General features: G+C 36.7%; 1 protein-coding gene across 4 annotated transcripts in view; it reads right to left on the reverse strand.

Annotated features, from left to right (window-relative positions):
* SGCE (sarcoglycan epsilon) overlaps positions 1 to 23,889 on the reverse strand; it is a 66,106-nt gene that overhangs the window by 21,609 nt on the left and 20,608 nt on the right. For all 4 annotated transcript variants that reach the window (XM_070424282.1, XM_070424281.1, XM_070424283.1 and 1 more), the window contains exons 2-5: positions 18,327 to 18,449; positions 16,541 to 16,698; positions 11,630 to 11,702; positions 6,165 to 6,363 (exon numbers count right to left, since the gene is read on the reverse strand). In XM_070424282.1, coding sequence (XP_070280383.1) covers positions 6,165 to 6,363; positions 11,630 to 11,702; positions 16,541 to 16,698; positions 18,327 to 18,449 — 553 coding nt within the window. The remainder of the gene's footprint in view (positions 1 to 6,164; positions 6,364 to 11,629; positions 11,703 to 16,540; positions 16,699 to 18,326; positions 18,450 to 23,889) is intronic.

Raw genomic sequence — 23,889 nt, forward strand, 5'->3', positions numbered from 1 at the left:
TTATAATTATAGATGTAAGGCAATATAATTTTTAAGTGCACATGATTTATTCAGCAATTATTTCAGAGTTGGACATGTAAGTTGCTTCCAATTTTTTGATGTTATAAATAATATCGCAAAGACTATCTCTGTGCATACTCTTTAATGTTACTATCTTGGAAGAGATGCCTAGAAGTGGAAACACTTTTATGACAGTTGATACATACTGCCAAATTACTTTCATCTGTACTGGGATGATCCATAAGCTTCACAAACTTAATACGTTCCGAACTGAGCTCATCATCACCCCACCCCACCCCACCTCCACCTGTTCCTCCTTCTCTCTTCTTCTCTCTCAGTGATTGGCATGGCCAGATGCTCAAGCACCATCATCTTTGAGTCCTGTCCTTCCTCCCACATATTCAATCCATCATCGGTCTCTGACATTCACCCTGAAAGAACTCTCATACACGCCTGTCTACTTTGTGCCTTCCCACTGCTACAACTCTAGCTCTAGTCACCATCACTTTCCCCAGGGGATGGAGCAACAGTCCCTTAATAGTTCTCCTTGAACCCAGACTTTTTCACTGTCCTCAGGGAGCCTATTTGCAGAATAAATACCTGAATGAAAAGCATCTTGCCAGTTTAAAAACATAAGCAGAATAGTTGACAGTTGCTAAGAGAGTAAATCTTTAAAATTCTTATCGCAAGAAAAAAAGTGTGTAGCTATGTGTGGTGATGGATAGTAACAACTTACTGTGGTGATCATTTCGCTTTATCAGTATATATACATAAAGTCATTATGTTGTACACCTTAACTTATATAACATGTTAATTATATCTCAATAAAGCTGGGAAATCAGTTAATAAATAAAATGCAAATAGGCTATAAATAATATGTTCAAGAAAAGTAGATATTGGAATTGCTTTGTAGGTAAAAAATAATGTGTGTGTGTGTGTGTGTGTGTGTATATATATATATATATATATATATATATATATAGTTTCTTTTGTAGAACCAGTAAGTTTCAACATGTTGGTTTTAAAAAGTAATGTTGCACGAGGCTATGTATAACAATAACTCTATATTATGCACGCTAAAATTACATTTTCATAAGCTCTTGTTTTCCTTTCAGCTGGCTTTTTGATATATAGAAATTAAAATTTTTTATGAGGATGAGTTTTACCTTTATGATTTTAGCAATCTATTTCCAAACATTCATATGTGTGTAAAGATATGACATTATCAAGGACAAGGCTCTCAAGCAGTGTTATCAAAACATGGTTCCTCAGATCTGATCTCAGGAATCGGTAAACACAAGATAGAACTTGTTCCTTATGAAGGTTTTTCTTCTTCCAATTTGAGCAACTCAATTTCCCTTGAGGGAAAACGCATTTGCTGAGGCATTTACACAGACAATGTGAAGAAATGAGAAACGGGTAAAAAATGTAAGTTACAAGTCTGCCTTTTTCAGCAATAGCCAGATAAATGGGTCTAATGATTGTACTTTCTACCTAACTGTCCAAGGACTGAACGTATTTTATACTTTATTTTGTGTAGATGGGAGATAAGGACAGTTTCAAGTATAATGCGTCTACATAAATAACACATCGCCCGGGCGCTCCTGAGCTCTTCCATGCACCTCGATTCCTTCCTCTGTCCCCTACCCACTTCTTTGTTCTGTCCATATCTACAATCAATCAATCACCATAAAACTAAATAAATGATCTAATACAGAAGAGAAACAAACAAAGGACACTTCTAGAGTCTAGTCCCACTGCTTGCTCAGTCCTCTCCCTGGAGGAGGAATGGATTCTCAGAAGAGGCAACGGGCACACAGGCCCAGGCCTTTCTGGCTTCCTGGGGCCTCCTGTTGGCAGAAAGGAGACGTGTGGGTCTGCTCTGTTCTTTCATGTGGTAGGCTTAGCACGCCCACCTGCTAAAACGAAAACTTTAATATCAGCCATTTTCTGCAAAGGTCCCTAATGCTTCAGGATAAAAGCCGCACACCTTTTCCTGGTGCACAAGGCCTTAGGTGGCCTGGGCTTGCCTCCTTGGACCCCTAACCTCCATTTCTAAATCCACCACGCGTTCTCCCTAAGGGCCCAAGCCGTTCCCTCACCTAGAATCCCGCTTCCTCGTTTTTTGAGCAGGCTGATTTGTACTCACATTGTAAACTCGGGCCGGGCTCCAGTTCACCTCCTCTATGGACCCTTTTTAGGCATCCGCCCGACGAGGGAGGAGCACTCTTCGTTATGACAGCCTCAACTGTAGCATGTACCACACTTTGGTTTAATGTTCTGACTACTGTCTGCACCCTAACGGACTGTGAACATAGACTGTAATTTTTAAAAATATGTTTTTAATATTTTTGAGAGAGAGAGAGAGAGAAAAGGAGAGAGAAAGGGAGACGGATAGAGAGAAAGAAACATCGGCTGCCTCCTCCATGCCTCCCACTGGAGATTGAGCCAGGAACCTGGGCATGTGCCCTGACTGGGAATTGAACTGGTGACCTCTTGGTTCCTGGATCAACACTTAACTGCTGAGCTACACCAGTTGGGCCATACACTGTAATTTTAAAGACACTGTACTCCCAGACTAATACACTATTCCTCCCCCAAAAAATACTTACAAAATACTAAACTATGAAAGAAAAGCATGAATGCATGCATAGAATTTAGAAGACTAGATATTGAACATCTAGTTGCATTGACTTCATTTATTTGTTTTTAAACTTACAAAAACAGATTCATATGAGTCTTCAATATTTTTTTTATATTTAAACACTACTTTTAAAAATTTTATCTGCTATCACCATCATTCCTTAAATGAAAGGATATCAAAGGCACATTATTTAAAGATAATGCACCCAAAATATCAAAGGTTCTTTAACTTAAGAATAAAGGACAATCTTGTAAATCACCAAACATGGGGACGATTCAGCAGAGCACCAGGGACTGGCCCAGGATCATGATCTTGCATCACAGCGGTATTTGGCAGCCACTGACTTACATTCTCTTCCTCAAGTGTAACTTCTCTCTGAGGCCTTGGTAGGGCGGAGGGCAAACCATTAATTACAGGGAGTACTCTGTGAGATTGTCTAGGAGAATAAACCAGGATTCTCTGTTGCTGATGGGGGCTAGATCCACAGGCTTTGGGAACCAGAGGAAATAGTGGTAGGTTTGACAATCTCTTATGAAAAGTGAGTCTATTCTTTAATCCTCACACCCCATCATTCCCTTCATAGCCACCATTTACACCACATCACTCACCCCAGGTTGGCAGCTCTGCCATGCCTAGAATGAAATATGAACCTGCTCCTCTTGCCACCAGCTTTATCCCGGGCTAAATGCATCCACAGAGTCCTTAGCCTCTGGCTCCACGTCAGGAGCGAAAGCGGCACCAAGACCACACACTGGGAGAGAGCACAGTTGCCCTGGGGTTACAGGTCTGGCGAGTGAAAAGGAATCTTTCCGGGAGGCTCAGCGTTCCTCATGAGCTCACTCACTTTGACATAAATCTTTATAATTGTTTTCTGTTAGATTGAGGAGAAGTTTGAAAGCTGTCAGTGAGTTCTGCAAGGATGAAAAATACACATCAAGAAGAAAGAGGAGCTGGGATGCTGTTCAATGGGTTCTTGATGATTGACATTTTAGTGGTGCTTGGGCTGTGCAGGGACTGGCTAGTAAGCTTACTCTGAGGGTCTACCATGTGAGTTTCTCTTCCTCATCGACCATATATAGCTAATATGGAAACATCTGCAATTAGTGGATTATGGCTGCCATGAGAAATAGAAAAATATTCCATGAAATTTTTTTTAAAAAGATCAGAGATTGAGGCTTATGCTAAGTATAAAGTAGAACACATATTTAGGTACTTAATTAGTACTTCTGAAGTGTATATTTTTTAAACAAAATTTTATAAAAGGAAGGGATGCTTTTTTTGCCATCTCTGGCCCTATCTCTTGATCTTTTCACTATTTCATTTTTAAAAGGGATTTGAAGCCCATGTTATTTTCAAAAGAAAGTACAGAGGCAAAAGTTTATTAAGTGAATTGGTAATTATGACATACACCATTAAAAAAAGAAAGGAAGGCACAAGAGATGAGTTAAGCATTGGAATTATTTCTAAATTTAAGGCAACAGGGGTTAAAAAAAAAATTGTTACTACAACATTAGATAACAAGTGAAGAAAATATGCAAAATCATTCCCAGGGACAAGTTTTCTTCTGGAATTATACTCAAGGAGGATTTTAATTAATTAGTGCTTGTAGAGGGATATTGTAGTAATAGAGTTGGCTTTGGGTATAATTTATAGAAATGCTATTTTGAAAGACTTTTTGAATACTTTGTAAAGGTTATGGCTTAACATTAAATTAAAACTCTCGGAAAGCATTTCAAGTTGGGAAGGGATCTGAGACCAGGTCCAAATAAATGCCATGGGACTGACTCTCTCAAATGCCTGCTAGCACATGCCACCCTCTAGCAGGTGTTGGGGGTCAGTCAGCTAATGACCGAATTCTCCAACAAGTACTTGAGGGACAAAAATTCCGTTCTTAATTTAGAGTCACATGCTCAGACCCGGCCCTAGACTCAAAGATTCAGAATCCCTAGGGGGAATCAGAGGTCGGAACCTAGCTGTATTTTTGTTAAGGTGCCTACTGACAAGTCTCAGGCTAGACATAGTTGGGAAGCACTGTTTTAGGTCGGAGTCTGGTTTAGAGAGTTATGTAGTTCAATGGAGTTTAGTTGTTTCCAAAAGTGCCTCAGTGGGTGGGGCCTACACTAGAGAGTGGAGAAGGTCTGCGCCCAGAAGAGAGCACCACTGTGGGAACCTCTACCAATGCCTGGCGTTCATGGTGCCCCCTCCAACACCTTTCCTCACGGTCTGGACGATCATCACAGAACACATGACTTGAACAAATGTTGGAAAGATTCCCCATTTGGAGAAGGTGTTCTGGGGAGATACCTCTGTTCATTTCTCTCCACAGTTCTCTCTTAATTACTCAGAGAATCAGGTTGTAACTCTGACGTAAACATTTGAATTCTAGAATTACGTTTTCAAGGAAAACGCTGCCCAAAAAACGGGATAAAAGCAACATTTCTAAGTGTGCTTGGCTGGCTTCGGAACACATGACTGTAACATAGCAGGTACAGTTTCGTTCTGAAATCTGTGAGCTGGACTTGACAGCTCACTGCTTAGCCCTTACCCCGCTTCTGCCTACTCCCTCATACTTTAGTTACGTCTACTTGTGATATTTTCCCTTATTTCCAACAACGTCCTTCTTTATAGCTGTCCTTAAATTTAATTCTTATTAATTCAGGCATTCTAGGTAATTCCAGATATCATCTGTGTAAAAATGTTATCAGGAATATGAATGAAGGAGTTGGAAAGGGAATATGCTACCCAAAATATAACTCATCCCATATCTCATATGTTTATAGGATCTGCTTCAACCTACAGATTAAAAATTAAAGATCAAAGTCTAGCTGACACTGACTTTTCAGTCTGCCCAGGTATAGGAGTGCTTCTGAACCTCTATGAGGGCGAGGCATCCTCTGTAAGGCTTGGGAACAGAAAACTCTCTTTCAAAAGCACTGCTTCACTTCACCATTGTGACAAACTAGAGGGAGAGTAAACTCCCCATGGGAGCAAATGAGGAGGTTGAGGCACAGAGGAATGCAGCATTTCGCCCAACGTCATCCAGCTTGAAAATGACAAGGCCGGGCTTTCGGAATGGGTCTCAAATCCGCTTCAGCCACCAGTCACTGACACATGGTGGAAAGAATGTTAAAGGCAAAGAAATAGTTTCCTAGAATAAAGTTACAGCAGTCTGCATGTCCTGCTGCAGCTGATAACTGGGGCATCAATGTCCTTTGAAATTCCGGGTCCTAAATAATCAGTTTCTCTACAGAAGGTACAAAAGACTCAGCGCTGTAATTTATGATTGCTGATCCTGATCTACAAATAGATTTCACAGGACCTGGAACATCAGATATAAAGAACCGTGAACGTAACCTCTTTATCAATACAGAAAATTGCTAGTATTTTCATATCTTTACAATACCCACATCTTATTTTTTTTAAAAAAATGCAATAGACCATCTTCCATCTATAATAAGCATGATAAGATCACCATATTTAAAAATTCATATTGAAGGCAACAAGATAAAGGTCTGCTTACCCCTCCTTCATGTCATTGATAGGGAGCGGAACCCTGCCGCCCCTGTCCAGGGCCGACGTGATGTTTATGGCATTCAGACGCTCCGGCTGCCACACATTTTTCACCGCCCCAAGGAAGTCTCCGAGAACCTCGCTGGCCAGCATTTCTTCTACGTTCATATTTTTAATGAAGAATTCCGCTTGGTATGGTAACGGGAAATCTAATTTTGGTGGAAAAGGGTATGCATAGCTTTAGTGAAGTGGTCTTTGGAAAGGGAAACAAAAGAACAATTCTAGACTAGTTTATTTCTGTCACAGTCCTGCCTTTGGAAAATGATATTAATCCTGACTTTAAAGGCTTTCTGTATAACAATATACATTTGACACAGAATTTTATCTACCATGCATTACAATTCAAGGGCAGTGAATAATTATAGGATTTGGTAAAAAGAAAGAAAAAAAGGCCAAATCAGCCTCCAACTTGCCAATGACCTGCTGGCCTCCTTTCTTGCCTCACCCAGGCAGAAGGGGCACTTCTGGAACGCAACATGGGTAGGAATAATATTTTGTATTAATAGTGTTTTTAAATTAACAGATCTTTTTCAAATATATCGTCTCATGTAATCATTACAACCCTAAGTAGTGCTATTCCTTAGGCACAGAGCAACATTCTTCCCAAATAGAAAGAACATCACAAAATATCAGTACTTGCTTGTGGCTTGTTGGTATATGATTTGAAATAACACATTTTTAATGTGCAGTATAGTCATGCATTGCTTAACAACAGGAATACACATTCCATTTCGCAGTCTGATAAATGTGTTGTGCAAACATCCTAGCGTGCACTTACACAAACCTGGATGGTATAGCCTGCTGCTACACACCCAGGCTGAACAGTATAGCCCATTGCTCGTAGACTACAAGCTTGTACAGCAAGTCACTGCACTAGACACTGTAGGTAATTATAACACAATGGAAAGGATTTGTGTGTCAAAACATACAGTAAAAATATAGTATATTGTACCTGAGACTAGTATAAAATAATATTGAATGTAAAGCAAAGTTGACAAATAAAATGAAAAATTATGGTATAAAAGATAAAAATTGTTGTACCTGCAAAATGCCCTTACCATGAACGGACCTCGCAGGACTGGAAGTTGCTCTGGGTGGGTCAGTGAGTGAGAGGTGAGCGAATGTGAAGGCCTAGGATATTACTGTCCACGACTGTAGTCTTTATGCAACTTTACACTTAGGCTACTCAATTTATATAAAACAAGAGCTTAGCATTGTGCTACAATGTCACAATGGCTGCAGTATCACTAGGTGATAGGAATTTTTCAGCTCCATTACAGTCTTATGGGGCCATGTCCTCTCTGCAGTCCAAAATGTTGTTATGTGATGCACGGCTGTATTTTGGAGCATGCTAAAACATTACGGATTACTTTTTACTAAAATAAATATTGATTATATTTTCAATAAAAATTCTGAAATTATAACAATATTACTATTTTGATCACTCCATAATTAAATATTCTAGAAAAGTTATGTTTTAAAGTTCTCATTAAATTCCTTATCTCATACAGATTTAGCTTTCCTCTTCCCTAATATCTCATAAATATTTCTCTCCAAATATTTCAAAATTAATATTTTAAAACAATCAAATGTCCAATTCATACTCTCAATAAAGAGTAAATATAATTTATTTCATTTTCTCAAATGTTATTCTTGAATTGTAAATCATCATCTCCCTTGTTCTAATTGTTATATTAAGATAAAAATAGCTTTCTGTTTAATACTATTTCTGTAATAATAAAGGCTTCTTTTTTATTAATACTTACAAACTAATGGATTGAGGTGAATTATCACATTTATTACCCACAACCAGAGCGTGAGTAGGTCTTTGTGTTGTTCTCCATTCTTTCAGAAGGGGAATCTGATCCTTGCGGTCCAGAAATTTACCATCATTTGAATTTATTTGACTTTTATCTAAGCTAAGGGAGACTGTATACAAGTGCTCCTCTTTAGCAATTACTATCATAATATAAACAGGTTGGCTATCTAAATTCTTCCTTTAAAAGGAAAATGTTTCTGGACTATACACAGAGTAATTTATTCTATGTATACACCCTCTGACTTATTTCATTAAAACTCATATCTATAAAGTATTCCACTCTTACTTAATAATAAAATAAAAAATAAAAACTACACAATAAACAACTGAAATCGTGATGATGTCATTTCTTATGAAGCCACTTTAATATCAAAGGGTACGTAATGCCTGTGGTGGTGTCAGGGTAGACATTCTGGCTTTAAAGTTTTCAAGAGAGTTTTCTAGAGTGTGGCATCTCTTCCTAAACACTGAGTTCTCCAAGGCCCTGATCACAGAAGGTTCTTTACTCATTTCCGACACTGTCATTTATGCTGCTTATGGTTTTGTCAGATTTGCTTGATGTACAGGCCATCTGCAATCTTCTAAAATGTGAGATATATATAGATATATATTCTCTTTTATGTAGATAAGTTTCCTGTTTCATATAGAAACATTTCCTGTTTCTTACAGATAAACAGTAGCTTAATCATATTACATTTTTCCCCATACCAAGAAATGTTTGTGCAGAAATATGTCATGAAGAACAGTGTCTTGCCAATAAATGGCATTTATAAATAATGCCAAATACAGTTTTGAGCATGCGAGAAGTCTACCCTCTATTAATTTCATTTAGTGTTTTTACATCCACTGTTCAAAACTTGTTTCTTATGACCCATGTTACTTTTTGGAGAACTGTTTCTTGGCTTTTCCTAATCCATGTGACCCCACTTTGTCGTTCCTTTATGAGACCGGCTGCTGACACGCCCTCAGCGGCTCCGGACTGTGCAGCTGCCTGCTGTCTACCCAGCCAAGCGTGGCTGCCAGGGCTCCCAGAGATGAGTCACTCAAGCTTTCTAACTTTGGGGAAATCCCAGGCCTGCTATATTTGGACATCACAGAGGCCAAGGGAGCAGTAGGCCAAGAGATTGGTGGCAGGCCTCCGAGGTACTGAACCCAATTTAAAGAATCACTGTGTCCTCTCCTTCAGCTCCAGGCTGTGTGAGTCTCCAGGACTAATTTCCCATTAGGCCTCTCCAAGCAGGAGACAGCTGGGCAAGGAGTCAGACGGAGCGTGATTATCCTGATATGCAACTCTTATTTCTTTTCCTAACTTTATCTGGAAGAAATGGCATGTATGGAGGTCAGGCTCCAAGATGCACATCCTAGAGCCCATATCAATTCCATCTATACCAGCAAGGACAAATGCATGCCACTTGGTTCCCTGGTTTTCATAGCTTGGTGCCCCAGAACCCTCTATAAAAAGCAGTAGAGCAGCTCTGTCAGAAGTAAAAACCCCAAACCCATCTACTCTTCCTCCCTCTTCAACACATTTCAAAACCCCTATTTTTAGATAAATAGCCCCTAAAGCCACCTTTTAATTCTATAGTTGTGTAGCGGTTTTCCACTAGTGTCTGCTTGGACATGGGTCCCCACACACCAATAACACCTATTAGGATGCCTGTGGACTCTATATCCACAGGACTGAGAGAAGACGAGAAAGAAGAGGTTCAAACTACAGACTAATAGGGACTCCCATACCTGACAAAAGGCTTTGAGTCACTCTGAGCGTAATGGTGAGGTGAGTGACCCACGCTCGCTGTCAGGTAACTATATAACTAACAGTACTATTGAAATCCTTAGGAAAAGGAAACTGCAATTATTCTGTTCATTAAGGGCATTCTAATTCTACAGGGACCGATTAGACTGGATGCAAGCATCCAAATACAACTGGAGTCAAGTACAAGTCTCGCTGACCCAAATGTCAATACCTACCAAAGCCCTTGGGAAGCGAAAAAGTAGACAGGGAATTTTCTGTCCAAGCCTACAGAACCAGCACTGGGACTTGCTTTGCATATGTGAAGGTCATTCACAATTTCAAACTAGCAGATTTGTTGTCTGCAACTGATATTGCTATAACCCCTGGGAAGAACTCATGTAAAGGGGTTCAAAGTCTTCAAGCAATTTCCTCAATTTTTTTTGAATTTTCTCAATTTTGGATTGCATTAGCAAATCTATAGAAATTGTTTTCTTTTGTATAGTATAAAAGCAACTTTTAACCTAGCCTTTGCTGAATTATCACACAATCCAAATTAGTAGGTTCTTTTTTTTTTTTTTTTTTTTAAAAAAATATTTTATTGATTTTTTACAGAGAGGAAGGGAGAGGAATAGAGAGTTAGAAACATCAATGAGAGTGAAACATCGATCAGCTGCCTCCTGCATACCTCCTACTGGGGATGTGCCTGCAACCAAGGTACATGCCCTTGACCGGAATCGAACCTGGGAACTTTCAGTCTGCAGGCCGATGCTCTATCCACTGAGCCAAACCGGTCAGGGCAAATTAGTAGGTTCTGAAAAAGTTTTTTGTGTTTGCTCATTTGTTTTTAACTGTACTGGTACATAGAAGAATTCCCCTACCCAGGGTACACACTGTTTTCCTGCTTTCGGGAGGGAATATGCCATGTTCATTCTCCTCCTGTTACTCTCATTCATAAATAATATCTGGTACAGAGAAGAGTACCCCATGATATATACATTTTAACTGCAAAGTTTTCGTTGGTATGTATTTTTCCCAATCAAGTGCCAAAATAGGGTCAAATATTTGAAAGGGTAATTCTTGGAGTAGTCCCTGGGTCCTTCCAAATCCTCGGGAATCACTTATAATTTGAGCATATGTAACTCTAAATTGCTGATGGACCCTGGCAATTACTGATGCATGATTAGCTGTTAGGAAGTAGTGTGTGACCCAAATTACAGCTTACTTCTGTCCATCAATAACTCCTTATCTTCACAAAAAAACGATGATAAGTTTTAAAGTAAAATAATGAAACTAGCTAATAATTACTGATTGTGTACTCTGTGTTCAGTCCTAAGTGAAGCACATTTCATGCCTAATTCATGGAATCTGTATCCCAGACTGATAAGAGCAATTTTATTCTTAGTTTTATTTTACAGATAAGGAAAAGAAGGCCTGAAGAAATAAGTGGCAACCTAACACAGTGGTCGGCAAACTCATTAGTCCACAGAGCCAAATATCAACAGTACAATGATTGAAATTTCTTTTGAGAGCCAAATTTTTTTAAACTTAAACTATATAGGTAGGTACATTGTTATTAATTTAATTAGGGTACTCCTAAGGCTTAGGAAGAGCCACACTCAAGGGGCCAAAGAGCTGCATGTGGCTCGCGAGCCGCAGTTTGCCGACCATGGCCCTAACACATCATGGTATTTATAACAAATTAAATATTGCTTAGTTTTCTTTTCTACATTTTACTATTTCATCAGTTATATTAGATATCTGGTACTTTAAAATCTTTAACTATATTTTACACAGACATAAAATATAATGAAATATCCTTGTAAACAAAGAAGCAATCAGCAACACATTTTTTCATACCTACCTTCTGCTGACATTATATTAATTATCAAATTATGCCTTGCAGTCTCAAAGGTACGCCTATTGTAGGCAGTTATCTATCGGAAAATGAAAATCATATTAAAAAAGTGAAATGTTATTTGGAAAATAAAATTCATTAAGGACAAAATGAAAACATACTGTCCTTTCCATTTTCATGATTTGTTTACATACTTACAAAATATTCCTTCTCTGTGCAATAAGGACTCAGAGCTTTTAGCAATATTATGGGAAGAGAAATCATTAGTCAGGTCTATTTAACATGCCGAAACAAGTTAAAATCAGAGGGACTCTTTCACGGAAGAGTCCATCACAATGCAGAGGTACCATTAGTAAATGGATTAACCATTATGAATTACTTACCAGTGCCACTGTAAAATTTCAAAAACACCAAAACAACTTTTATTTTTGTACTTTTAAATGAAGCTTAAGGATTGTCCTGGAAAGGACACATTAAAACAAGCACATCTCCGTGTTGTTTGCACACCAACCAGTCAAAAAAAATGTCATGAATAACCCTTGGGAAATCACATCTCCACTTATGATGGGAGTAAAACAGTAAGGGTCATGGTCTATAAAGCTTATGGCACATGCTCAAAAACACAGATCAATCCCTTTGTACAGTCAAATATTAGTGAACATTTGAAGAGCCAATGACCTCACATCAAAGTCAACTCAGAAAGAGCCACTGCAAACAGCAAACAAAGTGAAGGCCAAAACCAGAATAATAGTTCAAAAATCAAGGAATAATTAACTTTATGACAGATAGGAAATCGTTCAGACAGGTCTGCAGTACCTCAAAAACCCCAAAAACTAATAGATTGTGCAAAGTCTTAGCATCCTGGCACCAGCCTTCTGACAGTGATTACAGCTGTGGTTGACACTGAGAAAAAAAAGTAGAACAAACTGACTCATAAAAGAAATATCTTGCTCATTTAAAAATGAATACCAAAGAACTTGTATGCATATATGCATAACCCATGGACAGAGACAATAGTGCAGTGAAGGCCTGAGGAGGGGACAGGAGTGGGATGGAGAAGGTCAATGCGGGGGGAAGGGGGGGTATGTGTAATACTTTCAACAATAAAGATAAATTTAAAAAAATAAAAACAAATATTAAAGATTTTCATAGCATCATAAAGCTTTAAATAAAATAAATTACACTCAGGAATATTTATGAATACAGTAAAAATAAAAATTTTGGAGTAATTCCAAACCTTTAATAATATTTAAAACTATATATTTTGAAAAGCAGACTAATACACAAAGTTAAAAGAACTCTCCCCACAATCTGTCGGATTTCTGTTGGATTTAATGACTTCCTACCTATATTTTTTGGACACATGATTAATTAGATTAACAATGAAATAAAGACTAGTCATTAAAATGAAGTAGGAACTCTGTTCACAAAGAAGCAAATGAAAAAAATGTAATAAAGATTTCATTTAGGAATTTTCATGCTTTTAAAAGTTCACCCTGCAAAAAACTTAATCATTCTCACTGAGGAAAAAAAAGCATCAATCTTCTACTATTTGTTATAATATCTCAAAGTTAAAGCTCAGAAAGAAATATTAGACATTTGCAAATGAGTGCCAATATTTTTATGGGTAGCCTTTCCTAATTATCACAAATCTCAATATTGTAAATTTCATGAATTCTAATGTGATTGTTTTTAAAAATTCACAGCTACTATAGGGAGTGAAAAATATTTCATGAATTAGGAAGAATAATTTTATTATCTGAATTTATATTTAATGTTTAATTTATACAGTTATAACAGAATACAGTCCTATCACTTCTAATGAGATATTTAAATACTGTAATATCCTCAATCAAATTTTATTGAGGTATATGTGTGTGCATGCTTTTGCTGGTTGTTGTTTTGTTTTGTTTTTTGGTGCCTGCTTTTTGCTTCCCTATGTTTAGAAGAGTGGCTCATCTAATTTATATGCTTAATAAATATCTACAGAATAAATTAAGCAGAGTTATATGATTATACATTAGTTTAAGATATGTAAAACTTTTTTGATTGTACTACTAATAGAATATTTTAAAACTGTAAATATGTTACTATATATGGATATAGAAATGAGTTTTTTACTACTTGTGCTAGATGAAAGATATGCTATATTTTCATCATTATATTTCTGGTATATTAATTGATACATATTGATAACGTTATCTCTTAGTTATAAGGTATAAGAACATAATGAACCCCTGTGAATCCTCGCACAGCACATGTATTTCTCTATCTTAGCCCCTTGCCTCTCTCCAACCAGAAATGTCATTTTGAATTTTGTATTTATCATCCCCTTCATTTTAAATATAGCTTTATTATAAATGCATGTACGCTTAAAATATTTAATTTGCTTGTTTTTTGAGCTTTATGAAAATGGTAAACTGTATGTAGTCTTCTGAGACTGGTGTTTTCTTATTCAACCTTATGTTTAAAATATTTATCCATGAGACTGGGCAAGATTAAGTTCAGTGTTGCTGTAAACATTCACTGTGCGACTAATTACTCCACAATTTAGTTATCTATTCTGTTGCTGATGAACTTTTGGGTCACCATTGCTTTGTGGGATATATATATATCTCCTTCCTGTTTGTGTGTTGTCTTTTTTTAATGGCTTCTTTGGTGAACAGAAGTTCACAAGTTTAATATAGCAAAAATTTATCAATCTTTTCTCTTAAATAAAAATGGTTAGTTATTATTTAAGAACTCCTTCCCGACCCCAAACTCAGAAAGTTCTTCTACACTATCATATAATAGCTTAAAATTTTGCTTTTCACATTTAAATCCTCAATCTAGACTTGAGTTTTATATTTCCTATGAAGTAAGAATGTAATTTTATGCTTGCCATATGGCTAACCAATTGTCTGAGTACCATTCAATAAATAGACATCCTTTTCCCAATGACCTGATGATGTGTGGCACCATCTCTTCAGATATATACCATTGTTCCATATGAGACAGATGTGGTTGTCAATACCTTCAATATTTTGATGCACTGTTTCTTCTGCCTAAGACAGCCTTCCTTCTATTTTGAGAAGTGAATTCCTATTTACCCTCTTACAACTCTTCATCAAACAGCACCTTTTTATTATAACAGTTATGTTGTGTTGGCTAAATAAGTGTTTCCTCTTCAGTGCTCCAACTCCTGGACTCACCTGTTATTCATCCTTCTATCACCAGCACCTATCCTAATGCTCAGTACATGGGAGAGGTTTATAAAATGTCTGCATAATGACTGTATTTCAGTGAACATGAAATTTGAAATTAAAATAAAGAGCAGATAAATTTGCACTTATTTTCTTAAATATAATTCATATTATAGTAATCTATTTCTTTTAAGTGTCTTAATTTTTTCCACTAATTTGGACTGCCCTCTTTTTTATATAAAAGCTGAAAGAAAAAAACTGTGAAATGACACACACCAATGGAACTGGATTAAGAACCCCCAAACCACATGTGTATGGGCAAATAATTTTTGACAAAGGAGCCAAAAACATACCATGAAGAAAATAAAGCCTTCTCAATAAATGGTCCTGGGAAAATTGGAAAGCCAAATGCAAAAGAATGAAACTGGACTATAATCTGTCACCATGTACAAACATTATTTCAAATGGATCAAAGACCTAAATATAAGATCTGAAACAGTAAATTACATTGAAGAAACGTCGGTACTAAACTTATGGACCTGGGTCTTAGAGAAGACTTTATTAATTTGACCCCAAAGTCAAGGGAAGTAAAGGCAAAAATAAATGAATGAGACTATATCAAACTAAAATGCTTGTGCACAGCCAAAGAAACCACCAAAACAAAAAGGCAGGCAACCTAATGGGAGAAGATACCTGTAAACAACAGCTCTGACAAGGGATTAATAACCAAAATATATAACAAACTCATACAATTCAACACCAAACAAACACTCCCACTTAAAAATGAGCAGAGGCCCTGGACAGACACTTCTCCCAGAAAGATATACAAATGGCAAACAGATATATGAAAAGATGTTCAGCTTCACTAGCTATTAGGGAAATGCAAATCAAATCTATAATGAGATACCACCTCACACCTGTTAGAATGGCTATTATCAACAAGACAGGTAATAATAAGTGTTGAAGAGGTTGAGAAGAAAATGGAACCCTCATTCACTGTTGGTGGGAATATAAACTGGTATAGCAACTATGGAAAACTAGTATGGAAGTTCCTTAAAAAAATTAAAAAGAGAGTTCTCATATGACCAAGCAATCCCTCTTCTCTGCACCCACCCTCAAAATTTGAAAACACTTATTCAAAAAGATATATGCACCCCTTTGTTCAATGCAGCATTATTCACGGTGGCCAAGACATGCAAACAACCAAAATGTCCTTCGATAGATGGTTGAATAAAGAAGATGTAGTAGATATACACAATGGAATACTGAGTCATAAGAAAAGATTTCATACTGCCATTTGCAACAACACAGATGGACCTTGAAACTGTTATGCTAAGCAAAATAAGTCAGTCAAAAAAAGCTAAGAACCATATGATTTCACTCATATGTGGGATATAAAACTGAAACTCATAGATACAGACAACAGAGGGAAGGGGTATTGGGGAGTAGTAAAAGGGGCCAAATATATGGTGGGTACACAATGCAATATACTGATCCTGTATCATAGAAATGTACACTTGAAACCAATCTAATCTTATTAACCAATGTCACCCCAATAAATTTAATTTAAAAGACTTTGGAAATTCACAGAAAGGAATGATACATTTCCAAATGCAATCTACAGTGTTTCCATGCATAAAATGCTGGAAACTATTGCCATGTAATTTTAATTCCAAAATTTGAAACTCAAATTACCAAAAAAACAAAAACAATTTTGCTCATTCTAAGACATTACCTCAATGATTGTTGGTTTCCCCACATTTTCAGCTGTTGGAGACCCATACAGGACTCCATCACTATACGGTGTCCTTTGGATATACCGAAGCCATCCAGGTCGGTCTGGATAACCCATTAAATTTGTGTTAAATGTTATGGGATCATTACTAATCTCGCCTAGATAAGAAACACAGAATTAAAATACAAGTTAGTTATTTTCACACATGTTGCTTTGGTAGTTTCAATCAAAATATTTCTGTCTTAAAAAAATTTTTTTACATTTGTAGCAAACTAAATACACACACACAAAGCCAAATCCATCTGGGAATTCAGATTAGGGCCTCATGTAAAGAAAAAATCCTTTTGGTTGTTCCGTTTGTCTAGAAATCTAATGTAATAAAGAAAGCAGATTCATACAACTTCAGAGGAATTTTTCTTTTCTTTTTCTTTTTTCTTATTTTGGTCACCTAGGAGTGGGAAAGTTTTACCAATAAGACAACTGTCTTTCAGAAAAATCTCCCAATCATGTTGAGGTGTTCATTTTCTTGCGAAGCCTTCCTTTCATGAAACTCTGGACACTATCAAACTACTCTTAATATCTCAAAATTATAAAAATATTATTTTAAAACAAAAATGATGTAATTTTAAAACAATGGAGGATGAGTTGAAAAAAGTGTTACAAATCCAAAAGTCTTGTAATAATGACATTTATTAATGATAAATAATAATAATAATAATGGCATCATTTATTAGCATGTATCTGGCCCTGTTACTGTGCCTAGATTTTACAGGCACTACAGTATTTCATCTGATTTTGAAACATACCTATAAAAGTAGTACTATCATTAGCCCTAATCTTGTTGATGAAATATGTAATTTTCCATGTTATGTAACTTCTCTGTGGTCATGTTATGTGGTAAAACTAGAATTTAATCTTGGCTGACTCCAGAAACCATGCTTTTAACTACATGTTTTCTTCTCAAATATTAGAGTTTGCTCAAAAGGTTTAGCTAAATAGTTTTGCAACATAGAATACCACATTAAAAAACATTTTTTAAGTAACTGATAAAAAGACTACCTTTTATTCTAGAATGCTGTTGATAACATGGTTAACTATATTTTATGAGTGTTTTCAGGTATGCTTTTCATCATATAATCTACAAAAATAATGTTTATATTAATTGTAATGCTCTAATTTTCAGAAAATTCATTTTTATTTGTTACTTAAGAATTATAATAATTTAATATATTTTTTTCTTGCCAGTCTTTCTATGTCTTCATTGATTTCATAGCATTTGTCACAAAAATGTAAGCCAATAGTGAATCAAATAAGACTTTGCAATTGGTATTACTTTAAGGGAAAAATTAATCTTCATTATATAAAATTATTTCATATTATAAAAGCTTTTTTGAGAACTTTCTTAATACCATATTTCATGCTCTCTATAACATATGTATAGGTTCCTAAAAATCAATGTACTATGTAAGATTCAAAGTTTTAACATGAAAGTCATAATTATATAACTATAATTATTTCTACGCAAATACAGGTACATCATTTGTCAGAAGCACAAAACTCAAGACTGGGAAACCAAAAATATGCTTTCCTCAAAATCAAAAATGAATTATTTCCTTCTGCAATTAAATTTATAATCTTATGATGGAAAATAGCCTACAATGACCAATTTATCATGCACCCAAACCATTTCAAATGTTAACAATGTTTTATCATATGTCACCTAGATTATGGAAAATGTAGTAAATCAATCACTCCCCCCCGCCCCCCCATGCCATTGAAGACATACCAGGTTTGGGGTAAGGTGGAAATTCTCCCTTAAAAGACTCTCTTTCCAAAACATGAACAAAGAGGACACCAGCAGATGGGTACACATCGCGATCAGAGTGCACCTTCGAGAAGATGGTGTACACTGAAAACGAAGAGGGAAGAAAGGAGATTGACAAACAATGAGATACGCTGACAATTCACTTACCCTGTAAAGGAAGGGAAAACTGAAGCAACATGCAACATATTGTTAAGAAGTTTGTTGTAAAAGGAAGTGATTTTAGAACAAAACATCAAACAACTCTTCCGACTTGGCATGTTTAGAGACTTTTAAAATACTGTGTAAACAAAATTAGGCACATTTTAATGTTTTAAATTGTTATTAAATAGTGAAAACATTCATAACATCTTTTTGGTGATTTCATTGCAATTATTACCAGCTAAATGCATCATAAGAACTAACCAACTACATAATTGCTACAGTGTTTTTTTCCAAAGCAAAATATAAAGTGTAATTTTTAAATGGTCGGAATCTATGCTGTATTGTTTGCTAGACAAAGCACATCAGAGTGTATAATACCATCGATCTATGTAAGGCAACTTTCATATATACTGATTAAAAAATGCGTTGATACTTTTTCTATGAGTGTTATTTCTCATCTCTCTCCTAGAACTGATTTATTCCATTTTACCTGATCTTGACATTTAATAACTCACGCAATATAAACCTACATCCTAAATAAGCGATATCAATTACATAATAAAATTCAGTGCCAATAATTGCTTTAAGTGAAATGGGGTAGATTTCATGATTCACTGGTTACTTAAGATATACGATGGGAGTACATTAAAATGGCCAAATTGGTTTGATTAGTTTTCCACCTATTGTTTTTCCTCCGATATCAGCATCTCCACCAACACATTACTGCCATTACCCTTGTCACCTCTACAATCTCTTTTGGTTTTCTATCTTCCTGACTGGCTAGTGGCTGCAATTTTTAAACAGATAAACTCTATCAGGCCAGTTCTTTCTCTTACTCACTGATGGATTTGTAAATGGAGTAATTAACCTTAAGAACCCCAACGCTGCTTACTTCAGGCTCACAACTAACTAAAAGCCCTGGATAGCGAGATCGCTGACAATAGATTTTTCAGCATAAAAACAGGAACTCCCACAAAAATGTTTCTTTATCTGTGAAAACTTGTCCCTGCGGTTCTGTGGATGGCTGCCAAAAATGTAAAACTAAACTAAACTATTTGGCTTGTAGCTTCACGTAGATCCATAGCTTTACTACGAAATACACAACTTCAAAGGCCATGTCACCGAGGGAAGGAAGCTGCAGGCTGGGTTCAAACTAGGTCTGCAGGGAGACTCGTCCCTTCCTGCCTTGTTTGGTGCGAGTATTCGTAAGTAGTCTTCCCATGGCCTTCAGAATACCCAACTTCTCCCCAAGAACAACTTCCTCACCAGTGGAAATGGTCCCGTTCTCAAAAAACGTTAGTGTAAGAGTCCTAGAACTGTGAGGATAAGAATTTGAGGTTTTTCAGCAGCTGAATTCCACAACACCTCCAGGTATACAAGGTGCTATGGAGAAGGCAGCAATGAAGGAGACCTAGTCCCTGCCTTCCACGAGTTCACCATCTGGTTTGGGAGACCAATGTCCACCTAACTCGGTATGATGCCAGAGGGGTACGCTGCTCTGGCAATACCTGGGAACATGACGAGCAGCAACAGAGGCTAGAAAGAATTGGAAAAGATGTATGGGAAAAGTAGAATTCAATATGGCTTTTAAAGTACTAGCAAGGTTCTGAAACTCAGAGATGGGGAATTCGGGCATTGCAGCATCGAACACACATACACGATACAACTGTGGAGTTGCGTGGGGTTCTTTCAAGGAAGGGAATTAAACCAGGGGTGCTAGATCTTGGGGTATATTTAAGGTAGGGGGAGAAAAACTGGGAAGACGGACAAATTATGCAGAGTTGTGAACTCCTGCTGAGCAGTTATTTCATTCTATATGTAAAAAGGAGTTTACATCCAAAGCACAGAAATATTTCGAATAATCTAAAGGGATCTCTTCAGAGGTAATCTAATTTATTCTTTCTAGAGATTAAAAACACCTTGAAGTTCAGCTCTGAATTTTATTTACCTTCATTATTTTCTCGGCACCTAGAAGGTATCTGGCATATTTGAATAATGTTACCAATGCCTAGTGAACGGATGAATATATTCTAATACAAAACACTGTAGCGGTAAACACAGGTCTCATGTTTATGGATTAAATATATGTAATATTCCATTTAAATTTCAATTGTGTAACAAATTCTCATGGGTGTGTAGCAGTTTACATGTTACCCTCCTCCATTTACATTACTAATTACTAACCGTTTCCCTTAGTGTCGGCTGTCATAAGGTGGCAAAAGCAAGCTTACAAGCAAAAGGGAAGGTTATTAATTAATATTGAAATGATTCTATTTTCTATATAGCTCTTGGCAGGTCCTGAAGTGGAACCATGAAAAGGTACCTGCTACTGCAATAACGCCTCAGTTCAAGGACAAGGATAGCACATCTTCCTCAGTCTGTTTCCATGAAAGGCATTTCTGCAATCTACAGAACCAAGCTACCCTCTAGCATGGGCCTCCGGGGCTTTACGACGACACGCGCTTTTCTTTATTCATGTGTACTCTAATGCCTGTCTGCAATCTGCTGAACTGCTTGCTGGTCAGTTACCTTGGCAACTCCACAGCAAAGCCTCTTCACTTCAAACATATAGTATGCCATTTACTCTGAGAAAAACATATACAGATGTGTGACACGTTCATCATTCAGAAGTGGAAAATGATTAAGCCAGTGTGTTTTGTTTGTGAAAGTAATACTTCCTTTCTGTAGCAACAGCTGAAATGATGAGTGCCCTCACAGCATTTTAGAGAGGTACCCTGTCCCTTACCCTTTCTGGTTAACTTGCAAAACAAACAGCTCTTCAGCAGAGGCTATTTGGGCAGTGGTTACACCTCACTTCCTTTCGAAAACAACAAGTGACAGAGAATTCGAAGTTATAGGCTCTTATTCTAAACAGGAACGCCGTAGGGTCTGCACCAGCACCCACAAAAGCTGTTATTAACTGCTGCACCCTCATCTGTCCAGGTACTACTCACAAACAGTAAGCTCAAAGCACATTGTTTTCCTTAAAAGCTAGTCTTGGAAATCAAAGATAAACACTCAAAGAATCCACAGACTAAAATAAAATAATCTCTGGGATAGATGTGTACAGGACCATGTTAATCAAGCTGAGGTCGCAGGTCGTGGACTCTTTGTGTAGCACGTGGCTTTGCAACGGTCTCCAGCTGCAAATCCATTACCTTTGCAAACACATGCCACTGGATACAAATGAAACTGGAAACCACTGTGTGGCTAAATCCGTGCAAATCCATCACCATTAATGGGAAAAACAATTAAACCAAAAGTCCAGCTCACAGGGGGTCCAAAACATCATCTTCAAACGGCAAGAGTAGCTAGATTTGCCAACATTAAAAACTGAACACGAAAGTCATAAATAACAGATTTTTTTTCCAAAGGAAAAATGATATATCTGAGTTGAGAAGAGCAAAAGGGTATTCGGGCATGGCCGGAGTAATTGTTTCACCCTCCAATGTAGCTCCAATGTCCCTTGCTACCATGCTAGCAACGTCTTTTCACAAAACTGTTTTCATCATATTCATCCTAAGGTGCAGAAACTGTGGACCATATCAACAATATATTTTACATTACAACAGAGAGTCAAGGACCAAATAACAGATGATAATGGCAATCACAATAAAGTGGGACTTCATCCTAGCTCAATAGCATCCTGTCTTCTTTTATTAGTCCATTTGACATTTTTTCCTTATGGGAGCAATATCCTAATGAAAATATGAAAGTGTGCTTATTTATAATGACTTAAAAACCAAAGCAAATTTGGATGTATTTAGTACACATTAACTTTTGAAGGGATTCTGGTAGTTCATTGCTAAGGAACCTATATAGCACGTAACTTCACAATTATTACATGATTACTTTTAATGGCATACAGGCACGTACAGAGTCCCTTCTCTACAAAGTCCATTGAACACTTACCTTTTTTTTCCTGTGTCACAAGTACACGGCTATAAAGATAAACAGGCTGAGGAGTATAAGACCTGACAAGCCCCAGTTAAATTTAAATCTTAAAGCCATCTCTCCTCTGAATTCTTTGGGAAGAAAGTCATAAAGTAATGTTCATATTCATGTGCAGGTGATCTTTATTAGTAACCTATTATGTGTATCTCTCTTTCATTGATACTTTATCAACAAATTAATCACTTCAAAGGGTCCACTTATATAATCAATTACTAATCTGTGTGGTTTAAGAGAATATTTTTACAATCTTAATGACCAGGAACTCCAGGAAAGAAACTTGTCGGAGGGCTGAGTTTTCCAACGCACTCAGCGGTCGATCCTCTTTCCTGGTGGGTGAAGACGGTCCTTTGGCACATCAATTATTGCACTCTGTTCTATTATACAGCGACGCCCTTATGGACGGTTTGGTTGCTTTGTCATTTACTGATCACACTAGCGCTAGCGGGTCCCAGCCCAGCTAATGCTTTTGAAAGGCTGTGTGTTTTATAGATTTTCTGTTTTCTCATGTGAGGACACGTTTGTCAGCTGTCATTTCTCATTGCATCAGTATGTTTCCTATATCAGCTTCTCTAGCCCCTCTAATTTGCCACTATTTATCTGCTGCAGTTTAGAAAGCAGACTTCCAAATGAGGTGGGCTTGCGTGTTCAGGTAGGAATACATCTGTAACTGCCTCAGCACACGTTCTTGCTAGATGTGAAAAACAGGAGCCTGCATTTGCAGCATCTATTGTGGCATATATCCCGGTTCTTAGTGGATGCAGTAGACTTCTGAATAGATGATCTTACTGCCAACGGGATATAGGCATTACTTGTGGAGATGGCAGCGTAAACTCCATGTATTAAATGCATTCAGAAGTAAGCATACCTAGAAAGTCTTAATTCAATCCATCTGTTCTGTAAACATGAACTGTCAAATCAGAGTGAATGAATTTAATGCATTGCATATGTAATAATTTCTTACATATTTGATGTGTGGGAAACATACTGCATAGCTGAAATAAAAGAGATCTATTGATTAAGTGATTTATTACCCTAGCAATAGCTAAATCAGCCTGCAAATATTATCACATATTCTAATTAATAAGTAATGTATTAATAAGAAATTAAAGTCTGTTTATAAAAGCATTTCAATTTTGTTAATTTGTCTCTCATGTTCATAGAGTTTTAAGATATAAGCTAATCATTGGAAAACATGACAAGGGTGCTTTATGAGAATAAATTACTTACATAATATAGTGGAAATGTCCCAATTGTTTATAGTATTGCTTGAATAGGAAGTATTATACTTACTATTTGGGTAAGAAAAATGAAGAATATTTTTTAATATGTTTAAGATATAAGGATAATACTGAAAAGCCACTTACCTGATGCGGCTTTAAAAATTAACTTTTGCCTAAGCAACCAGACATCTCAATTCCTCAAAATCCTT

This window comes from Myotis yumanensis, unplaced genomic scaffold (assembly GCF_028538775.1).
Source record: "Myotis yumanensis isolate MYYU_CA2020_CCGP unplaced genomic scaffold, mMyoYum1.0.hap1 SCAF_9, whole genome shotgun sequence".
NCBI lineage: Eukaryota > Metazoa > Chordata > Mammalia > Chiroptera > Vespertilionidae > Myotis > Myotis yumanensis.